The 21,773-nt window shown below is 36.4% G+C and overlaps 4 protein-coding genes across 4 annotated transcripts; 3 read left to right on the forward strand and 1 right to left on the reverse strand.

The window, feature by feature from the left end:
- Positions 1-5,498: 5,498 nt before the first annotated feature.
- On the forward strand, positions 5,499-7,718 carry LOC124638549 (keratin, type II cytoskeletal 1-like). The gene is made up of 3 exons (XM_047175552.1): positions 5,499-5,632; positions 5,845-6,737; positions 7,363-7,718. Exons 1-2 carry the CDS (start codon positions 5,516-5,518, stop codon positions 6,121-6,123), a joined length of 396 nt encoding a protein of 131 aa, XP_047031508.1. The 5' UTR covers positions 5,499-5,515; the 3' UTR covers positions 6,124-6,737; positions 7,363-7,718.
- A 1,311-nt stretch (positions 7,719-9,029) lies between these two features.
- LOC124638292 (acanthoscurrin-1-like) lies at positions 9,030-10,278 on the forward strand. Its single transcript, XM_047175226.1, has 2 exons — positions 9,030-9,072; positions 9,680-10,278. The coding sequence occupies exons 1-2, from the start codon at positions 9,058-9,060 to the stop codon at positions 10,067-10,069; spliced, it is 405 nt and encodes a 134-aa protein (XP_047031182.1). The 5' UTR covers positions 9,030-9,057; the 3' UTR covers positions 10,070-10,278.
- A 3,942-nt stretch (positions 10,279-14,220) lies between these two features.
- Positions 14,221-15,079, forward strand: LOC124638239 (keratin-associated protein 19-2-like). Its single transcript, XM_047175139.1, has 2 exons — positions 14,221-14,361; positions 14,757-15,079. The coding sequence occupies exons 1-2, from the start codon at positions 14,347-14,349 to the stop codon at positions 14,991-14,993; spliced, it is 252 nt and encodes an 83-aa protein (XP_047031095.1). The 5' UTR covers positions 14,221-14,346; the 3' UTR covers positions 14,994-15,079.
- On the reverse strand, positions 14,581-16,189 carry LOC124638238 (pollen-specific leucine-rich repeat extensin-like protein 1). The gene is made up of 2 exons (XM_047175138.1): positions 16,141-16,189; positions 14,581-16,061 (listed from the first exon to the last, which is right to left on the reverse strand). The coding sequence occupies exons 1-2, from the start codon at positions 16,156-16,158 to the stop codon at positions 15,165-15,167; spliced, it is 915 nt and encodes a 304-aa protein (XP_047031094.1). The 5' UTR covers positions 16,159-16,189; the 3' UTR covers positions 14,581-15,164.
- Positions 16,190-21,773: the final 5,584 nt, after the last annotated feature.

Raw genomic sequence — 21,773 nt, forward strand, 5'->3', positions numbered from 1 at the left:
GATAATCGGGCACAATACATACTTACAGACGTTCATACAGGTCAAACTGAGAACCTCCTTTATTTGAAATCAGTAAAAAGCAGTAAAGTAGAGTGAGTGTGTTTCGGATGGCACGATAAACTGTAGGTCCCGGCTGTCATTGAACATCCTTGGCAGTCGTTACGGGTAGTCAGAAGCCAGTAAGTTTGACACCAGTCTTACAAAGGGGGAATTGGGCTACCCGGGTAACTGGGATGATAGGCAGTCGCTCCTTGTAGAACACTGGTACTCTGCTGCGTCCGGTTAGACTGGAAGACAACCCCAACATAGTTGGGAAAAGGCTCGAAGGATGAGGATGAAAAAGTACAGTGAGTGTCAAATCATGCTTAGGCACAGAATTATCTGATATTGTCGTATCCAAATTATTGGTGAAACAGTAGTTAATTCATCATAACAGTTTTTGTAAGGTTTTCCCTGGAAAAGTGGAAAGTTTTATTCGATTGTATGGTAAATACATCACGTCATTACGAGAGATATCGAGACATCGTCATTGTTGACGATTCGATATCTCGATGGTGACATAAAAACCGGTTTCCGTTATGGCATGTTTGGATATTCCCATTGTTTGTCTGTTAATTAAGTATGTGTGTTATATCTTGGAAAACGAAAAAAACACACTTAATTCACTAAATAATAAATGAAACCCATAATTTATATCACATAAGTAAGGCATATTAACATACGACACTGGTTTCTGATAAGATAACCAATAACATGAGCAGAATATCCGAAAATATACAGTACATTTCAAAGTCAAGCACTTCCAATATATCTTCATTATATAGGTACATAGATACTTGTACGACGGACACCTAAGTACAAAAAATGTGGGCACTTAAATAAACTGCCATTATAATAATCTTAAACAATTACACCAGTTTAAATATGAAGCGGACGTAAAGAAAACACCTCATTATCCTGACCACTGATAACTTTAATTGCTGTCTACAACTGCTTTAAATACTGCAAATACCTTACTTTTCTATTCTTCAGTAGTAGCACAATGCATACATTACTCGTTTCGAGTATACTTCTAGCCTTATTAGGCGTGGTGTACACAGATTATGTCGGGGAGAGTGACAAAAGTGACTATGAGTCAAGCTCGTTGAAACCTATCATCCAAACATTTGCTGATCGAGTGAAGCCAGTGAAAGTGACTCCGAAATATGAAGAAAAATATCTAGTTCAAAATATAATAGGGAAGCCTTATGGAACTGCTCCATTTATTCCAGGAATTTACACTTTCCCATACTACGCGTATGGTGAAATCAGTCCGGGGTATCCAGTGTTCAATCCTTATGCTCCCTACTTAAAATGAAATTATTTTATAAAAAAAGATGGTGTTGAAAAACCGGATGTTCTATATTATAAAAACTGATCATATTATTGTAAATATTAATACAAAAATTATCATTTAAATGTCATATTTCACACCAGAAAAGGCAAAAAAATTAAATCGGGCCGTCCCCAATATGTGTTACCAAAACAATAAATTAATTTGTTTTCCACATTAATAAAATATTTCCATTTATTACGTTGTTTTTTTTTTCTTAACCTTTGCATAGTCTGTTTTCTCTCTCGACTAAACTGACATTACGAGTGCTGTCAATCTCTTGCAAATTCTTAAATAGTGATGTGGCACGACCGAAACTTAGCGTTAGTAAAATTAAGTATCGTTTTTTTACAATAAGTCATCCTGAAATAATGGGCTTATTCTTGATGATTACGCATGGCGTTGCGTGGTCAGATATCCCTGGCAGTTTGTAGCACGTCGTGCAGACGTGTGTACGTACATGAATTTTAAATATAAAACTTTGAATGAATCTTAAATTCGTCTACTATAGATAAAAAGTTACGATTCAACAAACCGGTATCGTAAGTACAACACTGTACAGAAAAGCTAGCAACATTATTTGTAAGTTTGACATTTTGCAAGTCTCAATTTAGTCTACGAGATTAAAAAACAGATTATAGTAATAAACATCAAATCTTACAAATATAAGAAAAGGCCACGCGTGGGTACTCTATGATAATTTTAATTACACCATAGTGAAATTAAAGATACGCAGATGACATAACATTGAATAGTTTAAGCTTGCTAATAATGGTTTTTCGTCATAGTTTAATCTGGGTATTTTTATTTTTTATAACCTCCGTGACAAAATGTATCTAAAAATAGCCAAAGAGTTAAACATTTTTGTTGCGTGATAATCATACACGCGATGTATTTTCATACCATTTTATGTGTAACCCATACATACACGAGATAATTTGGTGTGAAAAGCCCATAACAGATACGCATAATATAAACACGACACCGCGTTTTTAATTATTCCATAGTAGATATATTCAACGTCTATATAGAATGTATCTTCAAAGTTTAACACATTTCCCATTTCGAAGGGAAAAAAGCATGACCTTATGTAGATGGATAAAGAAGAATGAAGAATGAGAAGATCTAGAAGTACAGAGTTTAGGGACCACCCACGCTCTTAAATTCTTGGACACGAATACAAAAACTATGAATGGATGGTCTGTGAAGGACACTTTAGATTAGACTATTTGGACTCCATAGATATTTGATAAGAGAAGAGAAATGTTTAGAAGCGAGAAAGAATATATCAATTACATACCCAGTTTTCAAAGATTTCCCTGTATTTTCCCCAATTTAAAAAACCTACAAAAATATTATTATAAGGTATATAATTTAATCTACTAACTAACATTGTAGTACATTGTCTTAGCATGTAGGAAAACCTACTGAACCACATTATATCTGCTTGGCAGACGTCCGTGATCCGTATTATGTTCTGCATCGGTAACACGACGTGATTTAATTATGACATTATTATTCCTTCACCTGGAAATGCTAGTGGAAGGTTACATAGAAACAAGATTTATTACAATACCTACCAAAGGTTCCGTACAATTAAAACACCCCTTGCAGACCGATTTTTTCTAACTTTTCTAATCAAACTATGCACTTGCTTTTTCATAAGTTGATGCCCGATCAAGTCAACATTTCAAATCAATCAGGTACGACCTTATTATAACTGCAAATGATGCCAAGATATGCATACTTTACACGACGCTGTTCTTTTTCTCAGATGTTAATGAAAGTAAAAAGCAGGCTCAAAGTAAAAGAAAATAAAACACTACCAATGTTACGATTAGTCACACTTTAACCAAAATAACACCTGTGAACTCACTTGAATATAAACCGCCATTATTATTAAGTGGTCAACCAACAGAACAGATTTTTTGCTACGAAAATAAGTACCAAAACTTCTTACCATGTCTCTCTAGATCTTTCTACTTACAATAGGTACCTAACTAAAAGTATTTAAATACCATATTTACATAAGAAACCCATTAACACGGTATTCCACATTATGCATATTTTGTTTTGACTAGGATGAAGAAAATTCTAAGTTTAAACTACGTAATAATACTAGCTTTGTCTATATACCTATAGAATACTCACAAAATATTTGATGCTACTAGAACTCAAATTGTGTAGGTACTTCAATTTTTAAGGCATCGTTCAGACCAAACGTATTGTCGGCCGCTGACTGTGAGCGCGCGTTACGCAGTTTATTGCTTTTCCATATATATTGAAATTGTCGTTCACACCGAACCGACTATACGCTATTACGTCGCCTGTTGTCGCTGACTCTCAGTGGCCGATTATTTTACTACGCGACTATGCACGGCGGACGCGGATTGGCTACGCGGACGCAGTTGCCGAATAGCGCCGCTCCGCCGCGCCCGCACCGCCGCGCGCATCGGCCGCAATACACTCGAGAAACAAACTTCAATGAGGACAGACGTGACACGTGACACCTCGCGTTGTTCGACACCGAAAAGTTTATTGCAGAAGTACATTCTAGAGAATGTATTTGGAATGCGAATTCAGAAGAATTTAGTGATAGAAACTTACGAAGATGCGCTTGGGAAGACATAGCATCTGTTATGTATGTAGATTGGGGGGTTCAAATACTGAGCTCTTTATGTGTAGAATAGTCAGCCGCTCAGCGTACGCATCTAGTGTGAAACTACACGAGCCTATTCTTTTGTTCACACATGTAGCGCATCGTACGCTATAAGTAGCTTATTGTCGGCTTGGTGAGTACGCGTACTGCAGATTGAGTCGACGTTCATACTGGGGCAGACAGTGAGTATACTCACAGTCAGCGGCGGACAATACGTTTGGTGTGAACAATCCCTAAGATTATTTAAATAAGGGGTCAAGACTCAGAAAGTATATTAATGTAATCTTTGTGCCTAAACAACAATTAATAATTTTTGACTGTAAATAATGTCGGGACTAATGTCGGGACACCTTTTCACACACGGTCGGTTAGCCCCATGGTAAGTTATTTATTAACTTGTGTTACGGGTGCTAACACAACTGATAAACAACATATAGCTACATATATACATAGTTATAAATACATATTGTTACACCCAGACCACGGCCAACATGCATGCTCATCACACAAATGTCGACCGAACCGGGTATCGAACCCGGGACCTCAGGTTCGGCGGTCCGGCATGGTGACCATTGCGCCATCGAGGTCGTCATAAATATCATAAATTGTTACATATTTTGTAACACTTAACAATTTCACTGTTTCTAGTCTTAGAAAGAATTCTCTAACTATTCCTCAAATAATTCCATGTAACAAACAGTATCAAAATTCTATCAATGGAGACATATTAAGTAAAATATTTTGTCATTCCCAGGATCTATATTTTGAAGATAGGTAGTAAACAAAAAACACGCGAGTTCTAACGAATGATTATTATGATAATAAGCCGCTCACACAAACACTCTTTAGTACCGGGGAATCACGCTAGACTGTGACTAAATAAGAAATTCGGCTAAAAATCTATTTTCAACTGTCACTGTGGTGTCCAAAGTTTCGAAATGAATAAAACAAAAACAAATGACGATATACTTAGCACTTTTTTATGGGAAATCATTCAGAGGGATTGTCAGAATCTTACTAACTAAAACCCATCTTGTTACTTCTTAAGCCCTTTATGTACCAAGGCCGTGGTAGGTAAGTAACTTTTTTAAATAATCCTGCAGTGACGATACTCCCTTCAACTGTTTAACATCAATTATAAGAACTTAACCTCTTGTTTGTACATGGATTCGCCTTGAATTCTAGAAGAAAGGAAAAAAATCTTATTTTGATTACGAAACTTGTGAAAGCATCTACTAGAATTATTCCACGGGAACAAGAAAGTAATACCTGGTAACCATAAAATTACATACTTCTTACCCAACGTAATAAAAAGCAGGTACCTATTAAATGTTTTTTGAAAAGTCTTTTAAAACGCTGCAATGTCATAAGAACATTGGAGGCTCTTAGCACCATTGAACTAAGTTTGACGCTAAATAAGTTCCTAGAAAAACCTCAAATGGTTGAGAACCACAGATATTTTTCTTTTCAATTAGCATGCCATAATGAGAACACTTCAATTGCTTTGTAAAGAGGATAAATACTCGTACATATATAAAGCACAAGAAAACAAAATCGATCGCAGTCATTTGTTATATTTCGCAACTATGGCATCATTAAAGGTAATGTTATAAAATAATTACATAATTTTAAGGCTTTGGTAAACCTTCATAGATAACATAAAGTGCAGGCGATTGGTCATCTTTGCACATAATAGACTTCTTTATTGTCTACAGAATGGAAATACATATATTTTTTTTTAATTTTCTAAATATTATCTATATGCGATTTTTTAATTTCTTTATTTTGATTTTACACTTATGTTTATTTTCAGACTTTGCTCATCTTCGGAGTGCTTTTGGCACTAATCGCTACGGCCTTCGCACAGGGTGGTAGAGGCGGATTCGGTGGTGGTAGAAACCAAGGTGGCTTTGGTGGTGGTAGGAACCAAGGCGGCTTTGGTGGTGGTAGAAATCAAGGCGGATTCGGTGGTAGAAACCCGGGAGGGTTTGGAGGTGGAAACCAAGGCTTCGGTGGCGGCTTTGGCGGTGGCAGGAACCCAGGTGGTTTTGGACAAGGCGGATTCGGTCAAGGAGGTTTTGCACGCGGCTAAATACTTTGGTTTAATGATTACGAATTCTAAAAATATGGCCATCGATACTTTTGAATTAACACGTCTATTGCAACTGTTCTCGTTGACTCTGCTCTTTAATAATACCTATGTTGTTATGTAAAAGCTAAAATTAAAACTAGACAACTAATTCAAATTCTAAAATAGCAAACTTGTTGTATTTTATTGTTTATTTACAAAACGAAAATAAAATGTTGAAATTGTTAACGAGCTGTTTGATTCCAAAAACTATTTATAGGTACATTATGACAACTTTACGAAATGATACGAATATTTAGCAAGGCTAATGCCTAGTTAGCTCTCAGATAAATTAATTAGGTATTATAATGTCTCAGCTACAAGCAGGCAAAAATAAAAACGACAAGTAGGTGAATACTGCAGATTCAATGTTTTTCATATTGCGCCAATGAACTCTAATTAGATGCAACCAATAATTATTTCCAAGTAAAACCTCAAAGATATGGAATACATGCATTTCATTACATGGTGATCTTATTATAGATAAAAATCAATTGCTTTGTATTGTATAAAAGGCAAATAAAAACAATATTTATTGCAGTAGTACTGTAGAATTCACAACTATGGGATCATCTAAGGTAATAATATAAGTAAACATCATCATCATCTCTCGAGCCTTTTCCCAACCATGTTGGGGTCAGCTTCCACTACAAAAAGATGCGGCTGAGCACCAGTGTTTTACGAGGAGCGAAAGCCTATCTGACCACCTCAACCCGGGCAACCCAATAATCCTTTGGTTGTCAGGCTTACTGGCATCTGACAACCCGAAACGTCTGCCGAAAGTGTTCAATGACAACATTGTCACAACAAAAATTGCAAGCGAGGAATCGAATACTTCAAAGTACTTACTACATATCGGTAGGAGTGACATTGAATCCAAACTTGGTGTTCAACAACAAACAATGACACCTACAGTATTTTGCATTCGTATATTTTCAGCAAATAATCTTCATAACGGATAGTCCGTTTCGTTTGGGACCCCCTGGCTGAGACAACTTCTTATTTTAGAACGAATACGTCTACGGATCGGGTTGTATTCAAGACTAGCCAATCCCACGAACTTCGTATCGTTTAAACTTTCCCTGGACCTCTACAAACATTTTCAAACCAAAAAAAGCCAAATTTAGTCAGACTAAAGAACAGGAATTCATTTTTACGTATCTATAAAAGAGGATTACATTCTAACGCATATAGCTTTTTCAGATTCTGTTTATCTTTGGACTGTTGCTGACCTTGATCGTGGCAGCCTTTGGTCAAGGTGCACGTGGAAGCTTCGCGGGCATGAGGGGGGGAGGAGGCAGGAACCAAGGATTTGGAGGAGGCATGCTCCAAGGTTATGGTGGCGGTCGAGGCCGCGGTGGCAGGGGTTAATCGTGGAATCTAACAAAATGGTGACTTAAAAATAACGAATAAAATTGACTGATAAAGCTATCCTGTACTTTGATGCTTACTTACTCAAATAAAATTTTGCTATCAAAATGTTTCAGTAAGAAATGAACACTTTTATTTTTGTAAACTTTAATAAAATATGAATGAGAAAATAAAATGTATGTAAATAACTTATCAATATTATCATATCACTATACCTAGTTATGTCCTTACATTAAAAAGATAAACATACGTCGAATTGTTATTACATTGTAACGCGAGAAAGTACCTATAACCTGCAGCTGGAAGAATAAGACTTCAAATCAAGATTAAAATCCAATTTACCAAATTACCTAAAATATTGAAATAGCACATTTCCATAATAAATAAATTAGCATGCAAAGCTGCTTTATGTACCTACCTAATCACATTTATGACTACTTACCTACACATATGAACACGTACGACGACTATTCCCAATAATTTTTTAATCTACTGTTTCGCTTAGTAAAGATAGAAATTTGACATTTACCTGAACGGGCTAATGTCAAAATTATATAGGTAGGTACCTTGTAAGCAAATCAGTAGATAGAATATTGGGAACGAAAGATAATGTTACTAGATTGGATTCGAAGAAGACTTTATATTGTCCTCACAAATATCAACACTGAAGATAAACAGCTGATTGTGGTTGTGACCAAATATTCGGGTTTTGTATTAATTTACACTACGACAGTGGTATCCAAAGTTTTCGTACTTATACCTAGTACTCTGGTCTTTAGTTCAAGAGCTAGCTTATTATGCTATGTTTAACTGTAGCAGTTCTACTTCGCTTTATCATGAGCAAAAGGGTTCAAACCACTTTCCTTATTCCTTTCTCTCTAAGCAAAATAAATAAGATAATGCAAGTACTCTCACAGTGACTGCTATATATTATGCTTTCTAAAATGGAGCAGGCGGAGGTTTTACACTTCTATACTTAATACATATAATAAAATAAAGCTGAAAATACTGGAAAAATTTGAAAAAAATATTTCAGTCTTCGATAGCCCATTTATAAAGAACTAGTTATTTATCCGAGTGCTCGAAGTAGTTCCCAAGGGACGCGGCTATAGTCACTGGAGATAGTGATTTATATAGCTTAAACCTTCAAGATAAACTGATAACTTAATAATTAAATATAATTAGAGGCTATAGAGGCTCGTTATAAAAGCCTGCTGTGTTAGGGCTTTCATAAAACTTAGACCAAAAATGGCACTGTTTATTTAGGTTTCTCACCGATTAGTTGGGTTCTATTCCAGCTAGCCTAAGTTTTTTTAATGATGATCTGTTACAAATCTTCTGCATGTCAAATAATGATTAAAAAATAATATTTATCTCCTACAAGAAAAAATATAGTTGGAAACCACAAACTCCGGAGCTATCAATTAGCATAGTGTAACTAAAAAAAACTTTGGCAGGTTTGAAGAGATCATATATAAAGCACAAAGGAATGATATCCTTGACAGTGATCTGTGAGAGTTCGCAACTATGGCATCATCTAAGGTAACACTTACATAATGTTTCGTTTTGAACTATTTTACAAGGCGCGTGTTTTGTTTGCAAACATTGGATTCTTACTTATATTTGTCCCAAAAAAATTAATCCATCTTTCAATTACATTTAAAGATATGTTCATTTTGCAAAATTTTGTTTTCTTCACAAAATATTTACCTTAATTGAAAAAAAAGAACTTATATATATACAACTTAAAACTAATGCAGTGCATCAAAAAATTGCTCCTCATCGCTGTCACTGGGTAATGTACCCAAAAGACTGGCAGCATTGCCACGTTGGATGGCAATGCTCAACCTCTGTGCGAAATAAAAGCCAGCCTTTGGGTCCCGGGAAGGGTCAACCAGGCGCTGGGAAATATCCCTGGCAAGAAGGCGGGCGCTCGGACCCCACGGCCCAAGAGTTTTGCAAAATTATGTACTGTACTGTAAAATTATTTAGTAAATTGTTTTCATAAAGAGACCAATTAATAATTGCTTCACTTGCCTTACGTTATTTTCAAATATAGTCATCTCGAGAACAGCTGATTATACAAACCTGATTATAAATCGTCATTTATCGTTCATCGTTCATATTCACATATTGATCCTATTTCCAGATATTACTACTCTTCGGAGTGGCGTTAGCCCTGATAGCCACAGCCTTCGCACAGGGCTATGGTGGCGGTGGTGGATACGGCGGTGGCTTCGGTGGCCAAGGAGGCGGCTTCGGTGGTCAGGGAGGCGGCTTCGGAGGCCAAGGAGGCGGCTTCGGAGGCCAAGGCGGCGGTGGCGGTTTCGGAGCTCAAGGCGGTGGTTTCAAAGTACAAGGAGGAGGATTCAGAGCCCAGGGCGGCAGCTTTGGAGCACAGGGTGGCGGCTTTGGAGCCCAGGGAGGTGGCTTCGGCAGCCAAGGAGGTGGCTTCGGAGGACAAGGCGGTGGCTTCGGAGGACAAGGAGGTGGTTTCGGAGGGGGATTCGGGGGTGGACGAGGAGACTATGGACGTTGATTTTTAAGTGGAAATGTACGCTTACGGAGAATGATTTGAGCTTTATTATTTTTTAGTTTTTTTGTTCCTTTTAAAACTAATAAAACTTTGTTGTATAAAGAATACATAATTTTAATTATATTGAAACATGTAAATAGCTAATTACGAATTGTATTTTCCCACGAGTCACGACAACAAAAATAAATAAACAATCTTAGTTTACTTTATAATTCGTATTTTTTAGTCTAAAACTTGAAATTCTTTGCTAGTGTAAGTAAGTGTAGGTAAGCGACGTAACACTGATGTTGACTACAAGCTATAAGTATTCAGATTCCAATGCCCTACATAATAATTCTAAATGAATAAACTTAGGAGCGAAAACATATGCAGTTCTTATACATCGTCCGATATATTTGGCTCCTTGCTAAAGAACATTAACAAAACACGGAAAGGTATGAAATTGGGTCACAAGTGCAAAAGTAATCAACCATTATATTGAACATCTACTGACATTGCTCAATCTCATCATTCTGTTCTTCATAGCTTACATACAATTGGTGTACAAACTCACAAAGTCGAACGGAACCGCTATCTACAGTTCGATTCCTATACTACGCGCGGCGAATCATGATCCCTATGACAGTTCGTAAGCGCTTAACATTGTAGTGACATCATGTCAGAACAAATCCTTTACAGGCCCATTAAAAATTCGAAAAAATCATAATTGTGTACATTTGTAAATTATAAAAATTTATATTAAGAAATTATTACGTAATGTTCGGAAATAATGGAAACAAAACTCAATGCAAATGTACATGGTACGTGCTGCAAAAGTTATGTCGTCAAGCTGTTATCGAAAAAAAGGGACACATCGATAAACAAAATATCGATAATTGGTTGGAAAAAAATTACAAATGCTTTGAGTTTATATTTTATTTATTTAATCAATCTGAATCTGATACAGGGTCAAGCGGATCTTCAAAATCTGAGTCTGAACTACAGCTATCCGTGACGTTTATTATTAACGGTTGGTCAATACTATTGTCGAATTGTTCATTTCGATTTTAATATTTTAATAAAAATTAATGTATAGTAAAATAAAATATAATAAAGCCGTTGAATGCAATGAAATGCACCTGGCTGAATGACATGACCTTTGCCTAACAGTATTTTATCGCAGTTTCGCATCACTATTACAACTGTCAGTCGAAACGTCATAGGGATCATCGGATCGCGCGGACGAAATCGGCTTTGTGGGTTTTTAAGATTTCCACAAATCAGCCCGGAAGCTGAAAGTTGGTGGTCATACACCTGCGCCTCGAATCCCGAACATCACGACAAATGTCGGTCCTTGACTTGATCTATATGTCGCAGGGATATGATAAAACGGGGATTTGATCAATTCACTAGATTTGTTTAGAGAAAATATAAAATCGTGTTGTTATTTTAACATCCTCCGTGATTTGATCAAATCTCTTAGGGAATTGATCAAATCCCTGTTTTTCTCATATCCCTGCGACATATACAGCAGAATGGGATGATATATGAATATAAGAGTGAGGGAATATGGTACCGTGTCTGCGCAAGCTATTACTTCATATAATATGCTCTGCACAACTGGCTGATCCTGGCCTACAATCGATTCGTATGAATACCAATCTTACAACTAGAATTTCTGTAACAAACAATATTTATCTAGAATTTCGGTAAGATGTAGACACACAATATCATCTGTTTTGCCGAGCGTGAAACCAGCAGTTAATTCTTTGCGCGTCAAAAAGACGCGCGGAAAACAGAGACAGCTGATATCTGTATTCAAAACCGGTCAAGTGTGAATCTGACTGCGGGTTCCGTTTCTACTACGGGATATATCGGGTGTGTCGTTCACAATCACATTAAATCATATCGCATATACTTTATGATATTCTATGGCGAATTGTAAAAAAAATAACCTAATCCATTCAGTGGTTTAACCACAGGAGTCATTTTTCGTTTTTATAATTTACAACATCATGTGTAAAGCAGAGATAAAGTTAGGAATATCGTATGTTTTGATCAGTTGACAGCTGTCAGTTTTCAAGGGAGAATTTCAGTTGTTTGTAATGACTGACTTTTATATGGTGTTCTAATTTTTGCACATTTTTATTCCATTTACTTTGCTTGAAAAAAACATTTTTATCCTTGCATCAACTTTTATCCTTGCGTTAATCGACATATATTAACCAGTATATTAACGCATTTCATTTAATGTGATTATGAACGACACACCCGATATGAGATGCTGCACTTTTTTACCGAGTGAACATGCAATTATTACCTCAAGAAAAGGGCTTTGACCTTAATACGGATACTGTAAAAAGTAAAAGATTTCCTAATTTAAATATTCTTGCTTTATTTTTATAATGCCAGGACAGTGAGATAAACTTCAAACTTGTGGTTGAGTCTCAGTAACTTATAAATTAACCCAGAATAAGTAATTCGTATATAAATAACTCAATTATCTTACAAATTGTATGCTTTCACCAAGATGTACGGAACCCTAAAACTGTAAAAGTTGTTGATTAAAATAAAATGGAGATATATCTACGTCTATTGTCTTTCTTTCCTGTCACGGTAAATTGCTCTGTCTATTTTAAAGCTAATTCGCTTTAATTGGTAGTGTTCAAAATGCGTGTGGGAATTCGGTACGATCACAAAATTAAATCTTTTTTATTACCTTTTTTACGGTAATTTATTTAGGCCTAAGCGATCATGTTTAAGTTAACTGTCACAACAGTTCGTTTTTTAATGTCCCTTTTTTACGTAGGTACAAAATAATGATTTGAATTCTTATCATTGTGTCAGCCGAATGACATCAACTGCTGGACAAAGGCCTCCTGCAAGGTTCGCCATGTTGCTCAATCTTCAACAACCCGCATCCGTACACTTATTCCCTGATAGTATCCAAAAAGTCCAGAATATTAATAACATCGAATTTCCATAAATTGTAAAATCCTAATGACATTTATAGGGGAAGCCCCTCGGAATTTTGGTCGGGTCAAAGCTCAATTTTTGAACTTCCTATTAGACCAATGAGTAAGACAGGACAAAGTCCAACGTTTTTTTTATTTCTGCGATGATTCAAATAATAAATAGTATAATAGGTGCTTAGTATGTCAATATAAAAAATATTTAATAGATTGTTGTATGTTGTTTATGATAAAGGCATGGGCATGATAATTGATTAATAATGAGGTATGATATGTCTATTTGTCTTAATTGTCAAATCTATCTATGGTTTACTTTCATTTTTTAGCTACAGAGATGCTACAGAGCATATAAAATGGCGAGTGGCCCTGTTGAAAGTCAAGAAAAACTACTGATAAATTACAACAAGAAAAATAGGCATTTAGGCAATTTATCTTTAAGAATTCACTAGATCTTTCTGAATATTTTGAGATACTGCACATATACTTAGTGGGCCGGATTTGAAACATCTCCTTTGTAGAGCTGAGGACGACAAAATATTACATTTCTGCTGTTAAAAATAATAAAAATCGTGACAAAAAAATTATACATACGAATATATTAATATAAACATAGACGTGCGTAAAATTCCAGGTCAACAAAAACTTGTAAAACAAGATATTTTTCCAATCCAAAAATATCGAAAAACAAATCGTGTTATCTTTAAATAGATGTTTATTAGGCGTATTTTTAAATAAATAACATTATTTTGATACAAACTAAAAACAACCCGTTATTTTTTTGTTAGTGGTAGCTTTGCTATATAGTAGTTTCGTGCCTGGCAATTTGGAAATAAAAAGGTTTTTTTTGAAAGTTTTTTATATCTATGAATATTGTACGTATTTTCTACGGATATCTATGTATAAGTATCTATCTGTGGTATCTATAATATTGACAGCTATTAAAGGGCAAATTTTTGTAAACATACCCAATAGTTTATCAACAGATAAAAATGCAATGCTGGCTGTGTGTATTACTAAAACAATCCCAGGATAACTTTAGGAATCATAGTATGTCTGGACCGTAAAGGTTTGTATAAGCTCCTATATATTTCTTATCAAATAAAAAACCCGCTACGGTACAAAAGTCCAATGGCCGATTTTGAACCATCAAATCACGATGATGCGATTATTAAAAATGTTGATACCCGCTTGTTATTTGTGAATCAAAGGCGTGGTGTGAGGTCACATCGTTCGTGAATTCCCAAATCTATGTGATTTCATATATATATCAGACTTAATGGGCACCATGTATCAGTTTGTGCTTAGACGATCTAGCTCTAACAACGCAAAATGGCAGTAACTAAAGTAAGTCAATATATAAGTTTATAAAAATATTTTATTTACAATTAAAATAATTTTATTTTAAAATTATATCAAAATTCCAAAAATAAAACTTAATAAAAAAAAATATTCTTATTCAATTAGCTTTTGCGACTTGATGTACAAGACATCATAACTCAATCACAATAGTTCCATATTTATGTCCCTTTTATTGTGCAGACTACAATTTGGTCATACTCAAACTCAAACTCAAAATATTTATTTGCATGTTAAGGTTGTACAGTTCTTATATACAGGTTTAGGTTCAGCTTAAAGGCCTTTTGCAGGCGTTGCAAAATTCGAAATTTTGAACCCTACCATTTTTCACCAAAGTCATATTTTATATAGGTATATGGCTAATCAATGCATTCTTTTTACAGTTCACATTGGTGGTGGTAATCCTGGCCGTCCTGGTGTCTGTGGTCACCGCACAATTCGGCTACGGAGGATTTGGGGGTGCTCGGTTCGGAGGAGGCTACGGTGGTTTCGGCGGTTACGGTGCCTACCGTGCGGGCTACGGTGGCGCTTTATACCGTGGTGGTTACGGTGGATACGGAGGCTACGGAGGTGGCTTTGGGGCGATCGGCGGAATCCGCGGATACGGATACGGACGCTAAACAATCGACAACAAATGGACAAAACTGAGCAGCTAACTGGATGTGGTACCGACTGTTAAGTAATAAATTATTTAGTTTTACTGAAATTTTTATTCCTTTCTTTCTAAACCTCCTCTAACATAAATGATTTAGAAAAAGTCAAATTCTTAGATATACCAGCCACAAAAAATGCTAATTATTATACACTGGTGGCGGATTAGTCATTTGATCAAAAGTCGCTCTAGCATTAGACATAAACTGTGACATAAGCTGAAGGAAAATACTACCGAAATACAAAGCCATTTTCGACCCTCTTACCAGTGAACTATCATTTAATGCAAAACCACTTTTGGGGACTTCTGGTTTGATACTATTTGTCTCCAATGGTGGTGCAACTTTCTCCTCTACGGCAAAAGAAGGTGGTACTGCTTGATTGGATTCCATAAATTCTCTTACTGGTTCAGCTCTCGAGATATCAGTAAAACGTGGTGGTATAACCATATTCGAGGATAAAGGAGGCAGAGCACCTTCTAATTTTGCATCGTTGGCAAATGGTTGATTAGGTGGCGTGACTATGTCATTATATAAAGAGGGCGGTGGCACACTATTTACTATAGGGCGAGGAGCAGGGGTCACAATAACACTTAAAGGCATGGAAGGAGGTGCTGGGGATGAAATTATCAGGGGACTAGGGGACATAGGTTGTATAGGCGTACCAATTGGAACTACTGGAGAAGATATAAGCGGTATTACAGATCTAGGTGTTTGATTAGGTACAGCTATATAAGGAGGAGGGTTTAAATGTTCTTCAACGTGTTCGAACACTGGTGCAGGTCTGATTGGTCCCGAAACCATTGGCGCTGGCGATTCTGCCTCAATTGGCACCACAACAGCCCCAGGGCTCCTCTTCTGAATTGAATGCTTTGTTCCAAAAACTCCAAACGGTGACCATTTTTGTCTGAGGAACGTTAGCGGCTTCCTTGGCAAAGGTTTGAAGTTAAGTTCGAATCCTCTTTGGAAGCTTATCCCTTGGAACAATGGAGTGCTGTTCGCTTCAAGCCACAGTAGCACCACGATTACAAACATAATCTGGGAACCAGAGAAATAACCATAAGTCCTAATAAAACAAAACACATTTAAAGTCATCACAACACAACACTGAAAATACCTGAAGAAACTTCGTCATGATGCAACGGATGCCACAATGAAAATCAAAAGAAAATTACTGGGCAGACTTTAAGTAATATTTCACGCGGATAATTGTTCCTTCATTCATAATTATTCGTAATTAATCCGACCTTTATTAGGAAGCACGCTATGACATTACACTCTCCAAGGTTTGTATTGTATTCATAATTCAATGATACTTTCCTGTAGATAGTTCATCTTTGTCATTACGACCGTAAGCATCTGATTGTATCATGACTAAAGAAGGAGTTTAATTCAACACTCATCAGAAGGAATAACTTTACAGGAAATTACTGTTAATTTAATAAAATTAAAAATTTTTCGTTTACTAGCCATCTACGAAAGAATGAAGAAAATAATTCTGCTTCACGCATATCTAAATGAATAAAAATGAATTGTTGTTCGTTAGTCTGATTAAAACTCGAGAACGGCTGGGCCGTGCTGATTTTGGTTTTAAAATGTCTGTAGAGGTCCAGGGAAGGTTTGAACGATACGAAGTTCGCGGGATCAGCTAGTTGTAAATAAATAGGTAATTTGACATAGTTTAATAACAACAGTTAGACCATTAACATAATCTAAAAACACATCACCATTTTATCTGTTAGACTTCATTAATCGTTTCCTAAAGGCAGTTTGAACTTTGCCCCACAACTTTGCAAATGAATGAATATTATTTTTGCAATTTTCCGACCGCAATGACGACGCTATTATTATCTCGTTCAATGTTTAAAGGTCGCTATATAAATCAAGTATCAGATTGTTACAACCGCTACAAACTTGAAGACATTAAATAATACAAGTATGAATCATCCGCTGTGTAACACATATCGGAACAGAATAACAAACATCGGATATACAACCTCTTTCCTCTACTATCTATGGAGAATAAATTATAAGGCTCTACTTAAGTTTATGCAACACCTGTCGTAAAAATCATTCCTCGGAATAAATATCAGGCCTCCAAATAATTATTCCAAGTAAAAGACTCGATAAAGGAGAAATCCTGCGCTTCGGAACAGCGGTTTAAGTTACCCTACCAATACCTGTTTGCCATAAATCATTCGACCGTTACTTTAACCTGGTTTTTAATGTATTCTGAGCAGTTCCGTGACACGGCTACAGAATAACAATACAAACTAAATGACAATATTAATAAGTTTTCTTAATAGTTTGTATGTGCATTGGGTGTGGGGAAAGAAACCAAGTTATACTAGCGTGTGCATGAAAGTGGTTATAAGTGGTAGGGATTCAGTCTGGCTGATCAGTGTCTGGGACAGTTGTCTGGCCACCGTTAATGGATCACCACCATTTGGTATAAAAGTACTTACATGTAAAAACAATCGTCATATAGTTGAATGAAACGTCATTGTGAAAGAAATATGTGAGTGAAATTCATAGACATAATATTAGTAAACAGGACTGCGCATATAAACCCAAAAAACGAGCCGAGTGAAACAGTTAGTACGGAGGCTGTCTGTCCCTTTCTAATAGGGTGACTATGAGATTAAGCTATGTGAGACAAATCCGAATTTGCTAAGATTATTAAACACAGATTAGTATTGAAGTTTTAACTTACGCAGTTTGTGACCTTAAGATACTAATAAAGGCTTTTAATAATTAGCGGAAATTAGCAGTATAAAAGCAGGAAGATTCGAAGTGAAGACTGTTTTTTTTGTATTTCTACTTCATATATAGACTGCTGAGCCATTTAGGTCGCCTTTCTTCATTTTTTGGGAAGCTATAACAATAGTACAACAGTTTATAAAATCCATCACCCATATTTTGACTCGTTACAAGAATTCATGGGCACCCTAGTTGTTTGGTTTACGAAAATGTTATTATTAGCTAACCTGTGGAACGATATATTGCAACCACCATAGGATTCACTTTTGCAAGTAGAAACGCAACACTTTTTCACCATTTTAATAGTTTAAATTGATTTAATACAAAAAAATATAAACAAAATTTTAAATGCTGATTACGCGCCAAGAATGTTCAGGGTTACCGCTAGAAAATAAAAAAAAGCAAAATAAAAATTTATGTTGTTTATGTTTTAATAATAAATACGAATAAATTAATGCGATTGTTATTAATTTGTTGACTTACAATTGTTAAAATAAGATAAAAATATAAGTGATTCAATTGTTTTTGGGAAGACAAAACTTTTGATCACAACATTTTTTTATGCTGGCAAGGTGTTAGAAAGAGACAAACAGCCTCCGTTCGAACTATTCCTCTCGGCTCGGATTTGCCTCTGTGTATTATGCAACCAATTTAGTACCTTATTGCGTTAGAATAGAGTTCATTTTCGTAAATATATATTTTGAGCGTGCGCAATCTTGTTTAGTAATATTATATCTATGGTGAAATTCAAAGTGCGAAGGGCTAAGAAGACTTATGTCTGGATTTATTGAGTTGAAAGTCGAGATCGGATATACCTAAAGGTACGTTTTAATTTCTTGAAATTTTGATTTTTGTACGTAATTTTGTGCAGCGAGAGATTACGTAATTGTGAACAAAACGGCCGAAATGTGTGTAGCTTTCATTAAGTCCTTGATCGAGGCCTTTTTTAAAGGGCTTTCGAAGCTATAGTAGATCAAAAGTATTTTCGAAAATTCAAATAAATCCTACAATAGCTATTAAACTGGCAATGCTCTAGAGCATTAAAGATTTATTATGATTGAAAGTGAAAACTACTTGAAAGAAGAGTGAACCGTATCATGTTATATGTTTATTCTCATACCCGCAGTTATAAATAAAAAATAATAGATACCTACATAAAATTGCGTGCTTGGCAAAGATTTTTATTGCTTGTTTTAGAAATATAGAAAGTAAGACATTTCCCGCCATTACTCATGATCAGCAAAACAAAGGTAATAAAATAAAGAAAATACCATCTTCATAAGTTGTAACGTTAGTGTGTGTGATCATTGTAACGAGGTAAACACATACATATTATTATGTGTTTATAAGGAGCGTCTTTGTGAGGTAACTGATCACTATATCACGACGTAATCTATACATATAATAAATCTGTAGAAAAGTAATTTTTGTACATTGAAGAAATTGTCAAAAAAAATAGCCAGCATGTTAAAGGATAACTAACAGAACCCATTTCCATCATTTTTGTCATTTTTGTCTGTTTGTCTGTTTGTCTGTTTGTCTGTTTGTCTGTTTGTCTGTTTGTCTGTTTATCTGTTTGTTTGTTCGGGATTCACGTAAAATCTACGAATTAAATGCAGACAATGCTTATATACAAAAATTCTATGTAACTTGGGGTATTACTTAGTTTTTGTTTCATCGAAATCGATTCACTCTATCAAAAGATATAATTAATTTTGTGAATTCAAGATGTTAAATATTACGACACGCAATCTATTTGTCAAAACTGTACATTTGAATGTTGTACTTATATTAGTTGATCGGCCTATTATTAATCTTTACACAGAAAATCACACCTTTATGAGTAACTTCGGAAGAAAAAAAAAAAGAAAATTTTGCTCCTTCTTTCTTTAAAGTAGCTCCATCTGTGGTAAATAAAATACACCATCAATTTGTCAAAGGAGCGAGGTGGTAAATGACAATACATTCTTTATAGAGGATTATTATTTCAACAGATGGAGTTGTGTATTTTCCGTAATTCACCATATTTTAACACGAAGTGTAATTTTTCGATAGACATTTCAATAGTGTTTGTCAGTTTGCCGTGCCACATCAAAATCCAACTATATTATTACCTTGATGAAAGGAAAATTAATAGTTCTCGGCCAAATTTAAAACGGTGCCATCTAAATTATTTTTTGAACATAATGTCAAAAATGATGACTTTAGTGGAACAATTAATTATCATTTAAAGTTACAGATGGAGTTCATATCAGGATTTTTTCATAAACATAGTTTAGCTTATCTTCCACTAATGTGGTGGCCTTAAAACAAATTACTTTGAGTGAGTAATATTAAGTAGACCTTTTTTTTTCCGACGTCAAAAATCATCAAATGACCCCTCCGGCTGTGGGTTAGCAGCGGTGAGGGAGTGTCAGACTCTTACTGACTAAAAACCGTCGTGTTCCGTCATAGGCCTTTTGTGTACCAGGGCCGCGGTATCTCTTTCGAACAACCCGCAGCCCCGGCAGGCCTTGGCCCTGCTGGGCCCCGCTGGGGTTGTATTAAGTAGACCTTAATTATTTTTTCTGATGCAAAATATGTAAACTTAATCCTAGAAGAAATGAGGATCTATCTCTCGCAAGCGCTGCTAAGCGTGAGGTAGGTAATGTAGGATTCTGTAGCTTTAAAAACAAGCCCAGATACAAAGTGCAGATAAGAAATGGGAGCTTTCTCGATTTAATACCATACACACGTAAAATGCTTTATGCGTCTGAAAACGTACAAATTACGCGCCGCATACCAGAGACATGTTTACTTTCAACTTCTGATCGCAAATACACTGTTCACGATTACGAACAGTCTCAGTAAGCCCCGAGCCAAGTCTAAAAAAACACCTTTTATATAAAACTACGTTTGATGTCATTTAATCACAAAGACAGAATTGTTCTCTGTTGGAAATCCTATCCACCTATATCCTATCCTAATCCAGAATGCATTGCAGGTGTGCATTGCATAAACCAATGGTATCCTATTCGAGAAGTCAAAAGACTTGACCTGCTAACGTCAGCTTCTGCGCTAAGCAAGTGTTCTTAATAGTACCATCAGAATTACATCCATCGTTGAATGAGGTGATTAAATTTTCAGAAACCACAATAACAGTAGGAGCCAAAGCGTATGATCGCTTCATAGAGCTCTGATTGGCCCCAGGTGACCAAGTCAGGTCTGATTTGTTTGTTCATCAGATCTTTGAAAGTGTTTCGGTGGATACTTACTGTCGTCCTGTTTACGTGTGACACAAAATATGGTATATAAACGTCCTCCGCAAGAGCGAAATTTTCCCGGTGTGCGGTAGTGACGCACAGTATACAACACTTATGTTTCTTTTGATTTGCTGGCTGCACCAAGAAATGGCAAATTGCGAGCGTACATTTTGAAAATCTTGGCAAAACTGCAGGTTTCAAGTACGAACACATGAAGTGGACTCACACAGACCTATTCGTGAACTAATGCAAACATTTCGGTGGAGTCCCGGCTTAGGCCACCACACGTGTGAGTAGCGCGGGCGCCGCGCGTGCGTCGCGAGCGCGTTGCGTGAGCGTCGCGTTTTGCTGCCCTGCGGCACTTGCAGCGCGCTCGCGGCGCGCACGCGCCGCTCTCCTTGACGTTTAACTGCTAAGGCGTTTAGCGGGCGGCGCGGCGGGGATAGCGGGCGAAGGGGTAAGAACGCAACTCGAGCGCCGCGTGCTCGCCGCGAGCGCGTCGCTTGCACTCTTCACACATGCCGCAGGGCAGCAAAACGCGACGTTCACGCAGCGCGCTCGCGACGCCCGCGCTACTCACACGCCCGAGGATCACGCACGCCTAATGTGGGGTCAGCCTTACCATAGTGAGTAAGTGCACAGAAAATCCCCGTCATACAAGTGTTTCTCCCCAGTAGTGAAACTATCCTACCCTATGCGCCTGCTGATGATGATGACTCATTTTATCATCCATCCAGCTATTCCCCAA

The sequence above is a fragment of the Helicoverpa zea genome, chromosome 17 (assembly GCF_022581195.2).
Source record: "Helicoverpa zea isolate HzStark_Cry1AcR chromosome 17, ilHelZeax1.1, whole genome shotgun sequence".
Lineage (NCBI taxonomy): Eukaryota > Metazoa > Arthropoda > Insecta > Lepidoptera > Noctuidae > Helicoverpa > Helicoverpa zea.

What these genes read in the sequence shown, in the direction of transcription:
- LOC124638549 (XM_047175552.1), top strand. Translation starts at nt 5,516, where the DNA reads ATGAGAACACTTCAATTGCTTTGTAAAGAGGATAAATACTCGTACATA. An exon ending in CAACTATGGCATCATTAAAG is followed by an intron (nt 5,633 to 5,844) that starts GTAATGTTATAA and finishes GTTTATTTTCAG; the next exon opens with ACTTTGCTCATCTTCGGAGT.